The sequence below is a fragment of the Capsicum annuum genome, chromosome 12 (assembly GCF_002878395.1).
Source record: "Capsicum annuum cultivar UCD-10X-F1 chromosome 12, UCD10Xv1.1, whole genome shotgun sequence".
NCBI lineage: Eukaryota > Viridiplantae > Streptophyta > Magnoliopsida > Solanales > Solanaceae > Capsicum > Capsicum annuum.
In genome coordinates this window covers 12,082,808-12,097,754 of record NC_061122.1, presented here as the reverse complement: position 1 = coordinate 12,097,754, position 14,947 = coordinate 12,082,808, and the positions used below count along the sequence as shown (strand labels likewise).

At 30.3% G+C, this 14,947-nt stretch overlaps 1 protein-coding gene and 1 long non-coding RNA gene across 4 annotated transcripts in view; both read right to left on the bottom strand.

The window, feature by feature from the left end:
* The window catches only part of LOC107850428 (pullulanase 1, chloroplastic), a 46,359-nt gene extending 45,911 nt beyond the window's left edge, over positions 1 to 448 (bottom strand). For all 3 annotated transcript variants that reach the window (XM_016694942.2, XM_016694944.2, XM_016694946.2), the window contains exon 1: positions 92 to 448. In XM_016694942.2, the coding sequence (XP_016550428.1) occupies positions 92 to 310 (219 nt within the window). In that variant the 5' untranslated portion in view covers positions 311 to 448. The remainder of the gene's footprint in view (positions 1 to 91) is intronic.
* Positions 449 to 2,889: 2,441 nt separating this feature from the next.
* LOC107849959 lies at positions 2,890 to 14,598 on the bottom strand. The gene is made up of 2 exons (XR_001668352.2): positions 14,229 to 14,598; positions 2,890 to 3,087 (listed from the first exon to the last, which is right to left on the bottom strand). It is a non-coding gene; the product is annotated as an uncharacterized LOC107849959 (long non-coding RNA).
* Between the last annotated feature and the right edge of the window lie 349 nt (positions 14,599 to 14,947).

Genomic DNA, 14,947 nt, shown 5'->3' with positions numbered 1-14,947 from the left:
TCAAAAAATAGTCAAATTAACTCTGGTGAAGCAATACAAATCTACATTGCTAATAAAACATTTATGTATATTATTTTAAAGGGAATAAAACCTGAGAACAAGAAGAGTTTTCACACTGATTCTGAAGCGCCATTGTTGAGGAAAACCGAAGATTTAAGGGACGATAAGTTGCTAATTTGAAACCTGATGGGTACCGAGTGAAGGAACTGAGTTGTAGCCGAGCAGAGTGAGTTAGAGGAAGGGAACGAGTGAAGTCGGAAGGAGCAATAATAGTGGAAAATGGAGTGGATGATAGTAAATTGGCACACATTTGAATAACAGTTACTGCAAAATTTCTGACTGATTTCAGTACCTGAGAGTAGTAGTTGAGTTTCGCTCCTTTTTCAGATTTAGCTTTGGATTTTGTGTGTTATATTTTTGGGGTACTTTTGATTTTCTTTTTCTTCTTTCTTTGTGTTATATTTTCAACCCTATATTATAGAAATACTTCCATTTGGTCCCCAAATTTTACTTTGTTTTTTTGCTTTGATCTACGCCGAAGTCTTTTTGTAGTTTTAGAAGCTCAATATAAAATTTAGGGAAAAGGCTTACATATCATTTAACTATTAAAAATGACATAATTATGTCATTCGTTATAATTTTGGCTCATATATATCAATGTCATTACAGAAAAAATTATTTGTGATATTATTTTATAACAATAATTTTATAAAATTATTTTTGTCATGATCTCTTATTAGAGGTCCACGCCACTAAATCTGAATTAACCAATATTACTTAAATTAAAATAATAAATCATATTCATTAAAATAAAATTTCACACAACTAATGAGTTTAATTTTTTTTAATTATTTCGATTTTTATTTTTAATAAGTATAATTTTTATTTTAAGCTTGTGGATCAAATTTTATCTTAATGGATTTGATTTTTAGTTTTTTTTTTTTAATTTCAAGTAATACTGATTGATTTGAATTTGGTAATGTGGACCACTAATAAGAAGGCACGTAACAAAAATTATTTTTACAGTAAAAATCACAGTTACAAAATAATGACACGAATGAACTTTCTAAAATGACAGTGGTATAGATGAGCCAAATTTTTAAAAGCAGTGACATAAATAAGTCAAACTTATAAGAATAGTATAAATAAGCCATTTTTAGTAATTCGATAACATATATTTGAGCCCTTTTTTGTTCTTTTCATTTTACTTTTAGTAGTAAGGGATGGTCCAATAATAGTAAAAGAGTAACTTATTCAGCACTCAAGGGTGTGATTTAATGATCATTGACGTGGGTTGAGCATCAAGAAATCTCTAATTTAATTTTTCAATAGAAATAAAAATATTAATAATTTCTTCTCATCTATTCTAACGTTAGTGTATAGAATGGTGAGAAGAAATTATTAATATTGAAACTATTATGAGTTGTACAAATCTAACCGGTTACAATTTTAGCTATTTTAAAAACTTATATTTCATATTAAAATTTCTATCACTTGCATTTTAAACATATGTGTTGTAATCTCATGCATTCAGCTCTCTTATTTTTCGTACACATGTTGGCTTTTATTCAACATGTGGCATCACCCCACGTGGTCTATATATCCATACTTTTCTCTTATACAAACCTAAATAATAATAATGCTTGCAGTCCAATGTATTTGTGCGGGAACATGAATCAAACTTCACAAACCAGTTATACTCACTAGTGAATTTATACTTTCAACCAAAGACAGAACTATTATTCAAGGAATGAAAAATTGAAATGACATAGCAATCAAGACAACCACAATATCAATTGAGCATCAAAGTAAACTCACCTCAAGTTCTGGAGCCTCCACTTTTGAAACTTCCAACATTTGTGTGGAATTTGTTTCTATGATATAATAGAACTTGTATTTTAATGTATGTAATCAAAGTTTTCCTTATCAATACAATTTTCCTAAAAGTAATTATTAAACTAATAAGATAAAGGGTATTTTTGTAAACAAATAATCTATTCTTAAAATGAATTCAATGCATATTATTTTTAATACCATAAACCAAACAACCACTAAAAAATAACACCAGAACAAGTAATCTCATTATAACTAGTCCCAGCATAACTTGTTTCCCAACTAAACGACTCCTTAGTAGTTGAGTTTCCCTCATTTTATAGATTCTGCCTTGAATTTTGTGTTGTATTCTCAACCCAATACTATGAAAACACTTTCACTTAGCAACCTCAATCATTACTGTAAGGAGCTGTCGTTAAGGCTGTCAACGGACCGGAACCGGAACCGTCGGACCGGTTTGACCGGATTCGGAATGGTACCGGAACCTCATTACCGTTTCATATCGCCGGAACCGGAGTTACCGGAACCGAAATATCAAAAAATTTCCCTTGTTCGGACCGGTCTGATAGCTACTGGTGTGGAACCGAAATGGACCGAAGCGATACCGGAACGTTACCAGAATATTGCCGGTGGTACTAGTTTTATTTTTTTATTTTTTTGATTTTTAAGTTTTAATTTAAATTATAACTTAATGGGATTAATATATAAGTTATATATATATATATATATATATATATATTTAACTTATATAGTTTATATAATTTATTAACTTTTTTATAATAAGTTTAAGTATTAATTATTGTAAAAGGTTTTAAATTTTAACTTAAAAAATATATGTTAAGAGAATATAATATTTTTAGTAAGTTTAAGAAGTTAAAATTTTTTCTAACTTTATAAACTTAAATACTTGTTCCTCCATTGCTTCCATTCCATCATCACTATTTTCCTCAAAAATTTCATCTATTCGTCTTCAATATCGGGCGGTAATTTGGGGAGCCCAAAATTTCTTCGTTCGGCATTGATCCAATCTCTAAATAATGCCGAAATCGCCAAACAATCCCTTGCTAACGAATACCGATGATCTCCTATTATAAACCTTCCTGCGCTGAAAGCTTGCTCCGAAGCAACAGAAGAAGCTTGAGCTGATAACAAATCTCGAACCATCCTTGAAAGTTTTGGAAATTGTCTGATCCGAGTCTTCCACCACGATAAAAGTTGTTGTTTTCCAGTTTCATCTCTAATATTTTTCCGGTCCTGCGAAAGATACGAATCAAAATCATTACTCCTACAACATTGAAGTCCAAGTTCTTCACCCATCTCGCCATCTAAATCATTATATCTACGTCTAGAAGTAGGAGGTTCAATCGGCCCAATACTTTATTCCATAACTTGATACAAGTTATATAAACTCCTAGCTGTAGATACTATGCTAGCACAACAAGTTTCAAATGATGGATTTTCATGAAGTCCAATTTCTAAATTGTTGTATAATTTTCTAACCAACATCACTGTACCATGTTTTTTATAAAATTGGTTTAATAAATTAGTTGTTAAAAGAATTTGTTGAATAGGAAAATAATATTTTAAAAAAATTTCAATCATAGCTTCAATTGCCTCTTTGTTAGGACATATTTTTTCATATTCAACAAGTACTTTAGAAATAACAGTAATAGTTACTAAAACAGAACAAATAGTTGGAGTATATTGAGCAGATACTGTGTTCGTAGCTTGATAAAAAGTTTTCAAAAATTTACAAAGTTCTTCTACTTCAGTACAATCATCTTCATCTAGCATTAAATTAACATCCTTATTACAAGAATTATAAACTAATTGTATAGGTTTACGATACATAACAACAACTTCAAACATTTGAAACAAAGAATTCCATCCAGTAGGAATTTCTTTTGGAATTTTTCTATATGGAAGGCCACATTGTTCACATTTACGTTTAAAATCATCCATTACAGCTTTTTTTTTTAAACATAGAACTACAAGCAATTCGCACTTTAAAACAACCATTTCCAAACAAATGAATACCATCATGTACTATTAAATTTTAAATATGTGCAGAACATCTAACATAAAAATGATCTTGATACATTAAATATAATCTAGTTTTTAACTCGTCAATAGCTTTCAAATTATTAGAAGCATTATCTAATGTGCATGCCATAGGTTTACCAATAAATCTAAAATATTTCATGCTCTCCGCTATTGTACTAGCTATATGCATACCTGTTTTAGACTCATCGACATATTTATAAGAAATAATTCTTTTTTGCATGTTCCAATCGTGATCAATTCAATGAGCCGTGAGAGTAAAATAATCATTACCGACAACACTAGTACCCATATCAGAAGTAACAGATATTCTACCATCAAATTTATCAAAGAAGCAACGAAGAAAATGACAATGTTCAGCTTGAAATTTAAAAATATCATTTTTAATTGTATTTCGTGAAAAACCTTTAAAAGAGGAATTATATACTCGTTGAATATAATGAATAAAATCGGGATACGAAAGAAAACTAAAAGGCAAATCCATAACAACAACCATTTTCGCTAGTTCTTCTCTATCTACATCTTCACTATATGTCGAGGATGAACTTGCTTCAGCTGGGTTAAACATGTCTAAACGCGTTTGAACCATATTACCTCCTACAGATTCATGTACAAATGTTGTACCATCTTTTTTTGCCTTAGCCTCATTTTTTAGACGAATAAATTCTTTATTACATCTCATCAAATGCGAAGTTAGCAATCCTGTCCCACCATTTTTTCCCCCAGTCAATTGTTTAAAAACATTCTTGCATTTATTGCAAGTAGCAGTACTTTTTACCCTATCATACTCCATAAATTTTCAAACTAAAGACCTTTTAGTACATTCGGTACCTTTGGCCCTCGTAAATTTCGGTAAAGGGGGCATTTCTTCATCGTGTTCTGGTAATTCCGTAACCGGACTAGTAGGGGTAGGGGTATCACCTAATTCTTGTTCTTCTATATCATCTTCCTCTGGTAAGTCTTCCTCAAAATTATTATAACGCTTATTCAGGGTCTCATTATCTAATTCCATACTGATACCAACATCAAAATCACTAGGTTGTGATAATGAAGTTTCATTAAATCTAGGCGGTAATCTACGAAAGACCTTACCAAAAATTGATTTTTTACTACTACTATTTTTTTCAAAATCCATAATTTAAAATAAAATATTAAAACAAGCAATACAAATAGATGTTCGTAAATAAATGTAGATACTAAAAATTTAAAATATAGATAATTAACGTAAATAAAAAGAGATTAAAGTTGGAACGAATATACCGAACGCCTGTGTAAAAGCAGATGTATAACAAATGTCGGAATTAAAAGATGATAATTGAAGCTTGTAATATCTTCAAAAAATCTTCAACTCCAACTAATATAATAAATGAATCCTTAACTTTAAGTGTTCAACTAATATAATAAAACTAGAAATATTTAGAGAGAATTTGAGAGAATATTAAGAGAGAGTATGAAAATTGATAATATTTGTGTGAAAAAAATGATTGAAATGAAGTATATTTATAGTAAAAATTTTAAAGGGTGGTGGGTGGTGATTGGAAGGTGGGGGGGGGGGGGGGGGGGGGGGAATAATGGGGGAAAAGCAAGGGCCAAAAGGGGCGTTGCAAACCAAGTTTTTTTTTTTTTTTTTCAAAAAGGGTTGAAATTTAAACATTACGGAACAAAAATCGGTCAATCGGTACCGGAATCGAAAATACCGAAATTTTTTATAGGTCTGGACCGGTATCATATTCCGAACCATTGGGTACTGATAAACTGGAACCAATCGGACCGTGTCGTTATCGGTACCGAAAATCAATCGAAAAAGTCATTATCGGAACGAAACGGAAAGTTCCTGTTCCGTTACCAGCCCTAGCTGTCGTGACCTTGGATGAGAGAGGTGGTTCAACGGATGGTGCATTATTGTATAGCCACGTGTTGCCCATGTTGTGAGTGCACGTAAATTTTTTGGGTAAAATAAAAGTACATTGTACTTTTCCCCCCTAAATTTGTCTATATGAATTTGTCTATATAATACAATTTATTTTTATAATTTGTATTATTGGGCTTTTATTACCACTTAAAGCGTAATTTTTAATTAATTATAATTCATAGCCCCTCTTACCTACTAATTATTCCTAATTACAATTCATAGTCTTTCTCATGTATTTTCTCTTTTTCCATTTTCTATTATTCTCTTCTTTTTTTTCTTTTTTCATTTTTTTTCTTCAGTTTTTCTTTTCCTTTTTTGGTTGCTTTCTGTCTATTTTTTCTTTTTTCACTTTTTTCTTTTTTCTTTTTATTTTTAGTCTTTTTTTTCTTTTTCTTTTTTTTTTCTTGTTATTTTTCTCCTTTTTTTTCTTCATCTTTTTTGTATTTTTTTCTCCTTCTTTTTCTCTCATTTTTCTCCTTCTTTTTTTCTTTTCGATATTTCTCCTTTTCATTTGTACAAACTAGCAAACACAAATACAAGTGCAAACTATAAAATACAAATAAAAATGTGAACTATAACATACAAATGCAAGTACAAACTATAAAATACAAATTCAAATGCGAACTATAACATATAAATACAAGTGTGAACTAGAAAATACAAATACAAATGCGAACTATAACATATAAATACAAGTGTGAACTATCATTTGTATTTTTTAATTATTAAAAAGGAACGATTGATTTTCTTTCTACGAATACTTGTTTGTATTTATTGATACTAGTTGTATTTATTTATACAAATAAATACAACTCAAATTTTTATACAAATACAATATATACAAGTACATATTGTATTTGTAAAATCATTTGTTTCATTTGTTTGTCATCGTATTTGTATCAAGTGATATTTGTTTATTTACAAATATGAATGATAATTTTGATAAACAAATACAAAATGGTACATTTGTATCAAATGATACATTACATATTTATATATTTTAGAATCACGAAAATACAATTAATGCACTTACTTGTTTGTATATAAATACAAATGATAAATTGTACATAGTCATGACTAAATATAATATGCAATTAGCTTACAAATACAAATATAAAATAATTTCTTAAAAGTAAAAAGGTAATGAAGAAAATAGAATACAAATACAAGTATAATCCAAATTAAATATAATCTAAATATATAAATACAATAAAACCATAATATAAATATAATCCAATATAATATGCGATCAATTATAAAATATAAATACAAAATAGTTCTTTAAAATACAAGTGTGAATTATATAAAATATAAATGATAGCACAAACTAACAAATACAAATACAAGTGTGAACTATTAAATACAAATACAAATACAAATTCAAACTATAAAATATAAATACAAGTGCAAACTTTAAAATACAAATACAGTTGTATCAATAAATACAAAAATATAAATGACGGTGTGACTAAAAATATGATAAACAATTGTGGTATTTACGTTATCATCCATGACTTGTGCTCGACTAGTCATATTTTTTGAAAATACAAAAAATATAAAATAGAATAAAAAAATAATAAAGAAAATAAGTAAAAAAAAAAAAGAAAATAAAAAAAATCAAAGAACAAAGAGAAATAGAAATTAGAGATTAAAGAGAGAAAAAAGGAAAAAAAAACAAAAAGAAAGAAACAAAAAAAATAAAAGTAGGAAAAAATAGAAAAAAGAAGAAGAAAAAACGGGAAAAACACAAAAAATAAAAAAGATAAAAAAAGATAATGGTAGTGTTATGCCAGAAAATATTCAGTTCAACAAGATAAGCGTGATTGAGATTTTTATCGTTTTAAAAATATTGAATTCCATTTTTGGCGCGACTAAATAGGAACTGTATTCATATTTTATATGAATACATACTATCTGTAAAACCGAATACAACAGGCATAAATCGAATACAACGACTATAAATGGTAATTATGTAAAATATGGCTATGAAAGATGGGTTTTATAGCAAAATGCTGCTATTTTTAAAAGATCCCCAGTTATTTACCCCTTTATAACTTTAAAGTGAATTAATATTATCCATAATACTGACGTGACATTTAAAAAAAAAAATTATGTATTTTATTAAAAAAAATGATCCCACTTTTATTTCATACATATATATATGTGTGTATAAAATAAGAAAAAAGAGAACCATCCATCTTCTTCATACAGTCCACCCCCTCATTTCTCACCCCTTACCCCCACCCCGTCTTCTGATATTTCTTCATTCACCTTCATCCCCCACACCAATTATCTTTCTCCTTCTTCTGACCCTTCACCTCCACTTTTATTATACTTTATCAATTTCTTCAAGAAAGAAGAAAATATATGTGAAAAAGTTATGAATTTTAATACACTTTTTCAAAATTCATTATTGAGAAGAAGAAGAGGAAATGTACAACCAATCCATCTTTGAAAATGTATAACCAATTCATCTTTGTTTTGTTATTATTGATTGACTTTTTGTTTTGATTTTAGTAATGAATATTCAATTTTATTGGTAAATTTGTGCTAAAAGTTGAATCTTGAAGTTACTTTTTATACCGTTTATAGTAGAGTTTTCTTCATCTTTATGAAATTTGCTTATTGGGGTGTTCTTGAATTAATTGTTATGACTATTTTTTTTAGAGATTTACTTTATTTGGAAATTGAATTTCTATGATTTGGGAACTGAGTTTCTATGATTTAGTCTAAAAAAGAAAGAAAATGGTGTGAGAGATGTTTCTTTTAATTTATATATATAATGTAAGGGGTGGGTGGGTGGTTGTAAATGAGGGAAGGGGGGCGGGGGTTGAAGAAGATTTTTTTGAAACACACACACACACACACACATATATATATATATATATATGTACACACACTTTTCTTGCATGATTCCAACATGACGTTGATGTATGGGCGCGTGTAATGCACTTCCGTATGAGAGTGGTATTTTATATTTAGGGTGGTACATAATTCACGCAAAAGTTATTTAGGGAGATAAATAATTGCCTATAAAGTTGAAGTGTTAAAGTAAGTTGCGCCAACAAGTTTAGGGTGGTTTTAATATTTTTTTTTCTCAAAATAAAATTACTCTTGAAAAATATATTCTAAAAACACAAAATATATGAAGAAAAACATAAAGATGAATACTTGACAATGTGAACAACGAATATAGAATTTGAGATTTTAAATACTCGCGAAATATTTTTTTAAAAATGATATTTTCTCTCTTTCGTCTTGAGATTGCTATGTGATTTAATGAAAATAGTTTTAGCGGATATCACGAGCTTATGAATTTCTGCACTAAGCAATTAGTGAAGATTCTATTGAAAGCAAGAACTTGAACTTGATCTTTGGGGGAAGAAAAGAACTCTTTGAAAAATTATTGTAAAAACTTTTCACGTTGTAAAATATACGTTAGAAATTCTAGAAGTTAGACTCGAATAAAACATGAGGTAACCAAAGAATAAAAGGACACAATATTTCATCGAAAAGACACCTTTTTTAAAAGGACACTTCTTTTCTAAAAAGACACCTTTTTATTAAAAAATAAATTTGTAATTATTAGTTTAATTTAAATACAAATTCAACAATCCTTCACTTGTTTTTAAGTATAAATTAGGACACAAAAATTAAATCATGTTCACGCATAAAGTAATATATCTTTTGATTTGAACATTTCCTTAGAATCACAGTATGAAATCGAAATTTCACGTAGCATAATAGTCATAAACATGTTATTTCTTGTGATAACATCAACGATACTACACATATAAATATTTCATTCCTGCTTCCAACTCAATATGCTTCTCACTTTTATGACCATGTGCTACAACTCTAACTCCCAATCGAAGCGACACCACTTCTATATTCATATAGATGAAGTTTTTTTAGTGTCTTTGCATATTTAAGACATTTGTTCCACGAATTGAACCTCATTAAGAGTATTAGAATTCAACCCACCAATATATGACAATCAGTACTATAGTATCTCTTACTTAAGCACTGAAACATGCACGTATACAGCTTATTGTTACCCTTTGAATTCATAATTATTCATTTCCCAGTGTAGAATAGGATTGCCATTATTGATGGATCTAATTAAGACGTTTTAACATAATCAAACTTGAAATATATGCAACAACTTCCTTTTAATTGATTTAGTAAATAGATTGGTCAAATTCGTTTGACTCCACCAATACAATAGAAGTTCTTCCATCTTGAATTAACTTTCTCATACAATCATGTCAGCCACTTATGCATTTTGACTTTTCATTATATTATCTTTATATTCTTGAGTTAGAGCGGCTTGACTATCATAATTTGAGCTCACATTTGCAAAATCAATGAATTCTCTTAATAATTTCTCAGCTGCTCAACTCCTTTATTTGCTTCTACTAATGCAAGTCTATTTTATGATTTTAAGAAATTATACTTCCTCCCAAGATAAACACCAATCATGTGGTAAATTTATTTTTTTCACATATTCGGTATTAATTTGTATCGATATATCCTTATAAAATACTAGAAAACTTGGGTTTTCATAAATTTTTAGTTTCCTTAAGAAAATCAAGAATTCAGCTACTAGCCCTTCCAAAAATGCTTGCTTATACAAGTTAAGCCACAATTCTTTTATCATAATTAGTTAACTCGATCTAGGACCAAATAGAATATTTATCTCTTTTATGTTTAAGTGACTAAATTTATTCAACACTCTTTTCTTAATGTAGCGAGATTAACTCAATATAATTCCCCCACTTTTGTTTAATCTTGATACCCGACGTATATGTCGTATCAATTTGTTCAAGATCCTTCATTTTAAATGTGAAAATAATTTTTTTTTATAATTTTTATTATTTCTTTCAATTAACATACTGATAAATCATCACACAACATCACATATCCATCAAAATTAAAATTTAAGGCATATTATCTCAAATTTATGCTCTTCAAATATATATATATATATATATATATATTAAATAATGCTAAGTCTAATATTGGCTTCTAATCACATGCCAAACACCCCCACACTTTAAACATGTATCAAATGTCTTTTTATATCACATATAGAGAAAATTGAATTCACTAACTCGTGTTCTCTCGATCTCATATTCATTTATGATAATTTTTAAGTATACATACGTACTTGTAAATAATTTAATTTCTCATATTATCTTATAACTTGAAAGAAAATTCCGCATATGATCTTTATGCAAGAATAATGAACCAAGATAATCACCATAAAAAAAATATATTATTCTTAAAATTATTAAGCATTTGAAGATCAACACGAATATATCATTTATCCAAATATTTATAAAAATAAATTTCATAAAATCAAAAATAATAAATAATAAAGTTACGAAAGTAGAATCCGATTTTGTTGCCATTTTCGTTTGACTCATCTCATTGTTGTTGTTTTCTAGAGGCCAAAAACGTCAACTTTAGCAATTACTAAATGTTGAAAAATTTGTTTTACGAAAAAGGACCTTAAATACCCCACTTTATACTAATCCGAAATTGGCTTAAATTGATTCCTAAAAGTCTGGTGCACTAAGATTCTCCTACGCGTGAACTCCAAGTTAAAGCAGAATCACACTGAATCTATTGTGTGCAGTTTTTTCTTGCATTTTTGCAAGAGATTATTTTCACAACTTGAACAAGAGTTTTAAAATATATACTTTTTTCAAAAGCACTTTTGATGAAAATACATTCAGAAACATTTTTAAAAAGCTTGTCAGAACAACAATTACTACCTCTGTAACAAACCTAAAAACGTGAGCATTTGCCATCTTCTTAGTAGGTTTTGGGAGAGGCTACATTTGAGGAAAAGGTCCAACATATTTTGATAGAACTTTAGAAGTAATGTTTAAGAAGAACATTACTAGAAAAGCGCAGGGTTGTGTTCACTTGAAATGAGCTTCCACGTTGCTGCATGAGGATGGTGTTCAAATATGGAACACCCTTCAATAATATCCAGTCGTGTGTCAACTTTTGGTTGCGTATTTAATTCAATCTTATGGCTAAGTGCAATAATTATGATAAAAAATTATTCAAAGTTGTAAGGCTTGGTAATTATAGAAGTAACATAAGGGCACAACTATATATAGTTGTTTCCAGTAACTTCTACAAACTTTGTCGACAATATCCAATCGGCATTAAAGGCATTTTATTAGTTGGAGCAGTTACAACTGCTTTATAAAATGTCTTTGACAAACTTTGTTCACATATTACTAACAAAAACATTCATCCAACAAGGTGAATAAAGTTTGTCAAAGATATTTTATAAAGCAGTTGTAATTGCTCCAACTAATAAAATGCCTTTAATGTAGATGGAAATCTATCGACAAAGTTTGTAGAAGAAGTTACTGAAAGCAGCTATATATAGCTGCGCCTTTACATTTTTACCAATCCTTGCAACTTTGAATAGTTTTCGGCCATAATTATTGCATTAAATCATATGATTGAATTAAATGTGAGACCAAAAGTTGATACACGACGGGATATTATTGAAGGGTGTATTCTATATCTGAACACCATCTTCATATAGCAACATGGAAGCTCATTTCAAGTGAATACAACCCTGCACTTTTCTAGTAATGTTTTTCTTAAACATTACTTCTACAGTTCTACCAAAGCATCTTGGACCTTTCCCTCAACTGTAGCCTCTCCCAAAACCTACTAAGAAGATGACAAGTGTTCACGTACTAAGAAGATGACAAGTGTTCACGTTTCTAGGTTTGTTACAGAGGTAGTAATTGATGTTGGACAAACTTTTTAAAAGTGTTTATGAATGTATTTTCGCCAAAAGTGATTTTGGAGAAAATCTATTTTTTTAAATTTTTGTTCAAATTGTGAAAATAGTCTATTGAAGAAATGCAAGAAAAAGTTGCAAACAATAGATCCAATGTGATTTTGCTCTAACTTAGAGTTCACACATAACAAAAGTTTAGTATACCGGACTTTTTGTTGTGTAGAAATTTTGTGGATATATGTACTTACATATCCCTTATAGAAGTAAGTTTCATATGGGTATCTTACATATCCCTTATAGAAGTAAGTTTCATATGGATTTTGTTTTCAGGATATTATTTTAAAATATAGGATATTATCTGTCACGACCTGAGCCAGGGCTCTAAACGCGACGGGCATCCCAAACCACCAAGGCCCGAGAGACCCCTGTAACGGCCCAATCCATTAGTGATATTGTCCGCTTTAGGCTCAGGCCCGCACGACTTTAAAACACGTCACTAAGGAGTAAAGTTTGCTTACTTATATATCCAACACCCCTCTTGGGTTTTGCAGATGTGGCCCCAACTTATGAACTTAGCATTCTCGTTGAAGTTTGCCCCACCAAATGAGATTTTCCTAGACTCAGGACAACTTATGAACTCAGCGTCCTCGCTGAGGTTTCCCCACCGAATGAGATTTGCCTAGACTCAGGACTGAGGTTTATCCCCCCACCGAATGAGATTTTCCTAGACTCAGGATAGATTTATGAACTCAGTGTCCTCGCTAAGATTTGCCCCACCGAATGTAATTTACCTAGACTCAGGACTGAGGTTTGTCCCGCCTTACCAGGATTTGCCTAAGCAGTTTGAACTCTTGCCCACATCAACAGGGCTGACACAGGAGCGGCTCTGATACCATTCTTGTCACTACCCGAGTCAAGGCCTTGGCTGCGACGGACATCCCAAACCATCAAGGCCCGAGAGACCTCTGTAACGGCCCAACCCACTAGTGATATTGTCTGCTTTGGGCCCAGGCCCACACGACTTTAATTTGCGTCACTAGGGAGTAAGACTTGCTGTATCCCGCTTGTGTTTTGCCGATGTGGGACTTCTTATCCTAAATTGGGGGTGTTACATTATCTTCTAGGGTGTTGGAATGAAGTGATGGGTACTATAACGGGGATATCAAGACCAGGAAGGCTGTTCAGGCCGAGGAAGTTAATGAAGATCAGCTGAGATTGCAAAGAACTGAGCAATTGAGAGAACTTTATAGTTCTCTTTTAATAGGTGAAAGTGCAGAAGACCTACAACCACCGGACAAAAGGTCGTTAGCAGCATTATCTCCAGAAGATCTCACTGATATAGAGTGGTATTTTTGTATGCATGTCATTTGTCTTCGACATGGGCAAAGGTAATTTCTTGAAATTTCAAATCATATGTATGAAGTTTGCTTCCTGATGTCTTGATTAGAATTTATATAGTGCATCAACGTCACACTTGGTTATATCTTAGAACAATCCTACTTTTTGATCGACGTTCTATAATTTTCATATCTATGAAAAAACAACAGAAGAACAATCATCTACCAGAGAACGCAACTAAAATGCACAAAGGAAAGATTAGACAGGAAATGATTCAAATTCAGGAAAGGGAAGACATGCACTTACTTTTGAAAGATGATAAGATAGAAATAAACGGCAAGAGCAAAGACACACTGTTGATGATCCATAAAAGTAAGAGAAGAAGAAATGGATTGAATCCAGGAGGCAGCATTCTCAGATGGAAGTAAGTTTAGGAAAGAAAAGAAAATGGTGAAAAGGGGAAACCCTACATTGAATTTATATGCAAGAATTTTAGGTGGGCTAGGGCAGATTGGGCTGATTTTTAGGTTTAGGACATTTTTTGTGTTTTTTTTATTTGGGCCGCCTTGCCTTGGTGTGTAATTTTGTTTCTATTAATAAATAAAGCCCAAAATTTAATTTAACAAAAAACATATCTATGAAAAAAAGAATCCAGGAAAGGATTCAAACAATTCTATTTAGTCATGTAATTGCATCTATAGATGCAACATTTGACAGATACAATGTCACTTAATTTTGAATTGGAAGCAACAGATGGAACGACTAATAGCTTCTCAGCTTCTTTATTAAATGAAGTTTTAAATTTCTGTAACTGTAAATTCTCATATTAATGATTGGATTGTAGGAAGAAGTAGATCATAAGATTAATTTTTTGACTATGAAATTCATATGATTTTCGAATTAACCAACTCAAGCTTGCTTAGTACTTTCGTCAAACTTTTAACCTGCAATCTCAACTCATTCCTATCATTCACCTTTTAACCCCCAAAATTTAAATATGTAGAATTAAATTGGTGGTCAAATGA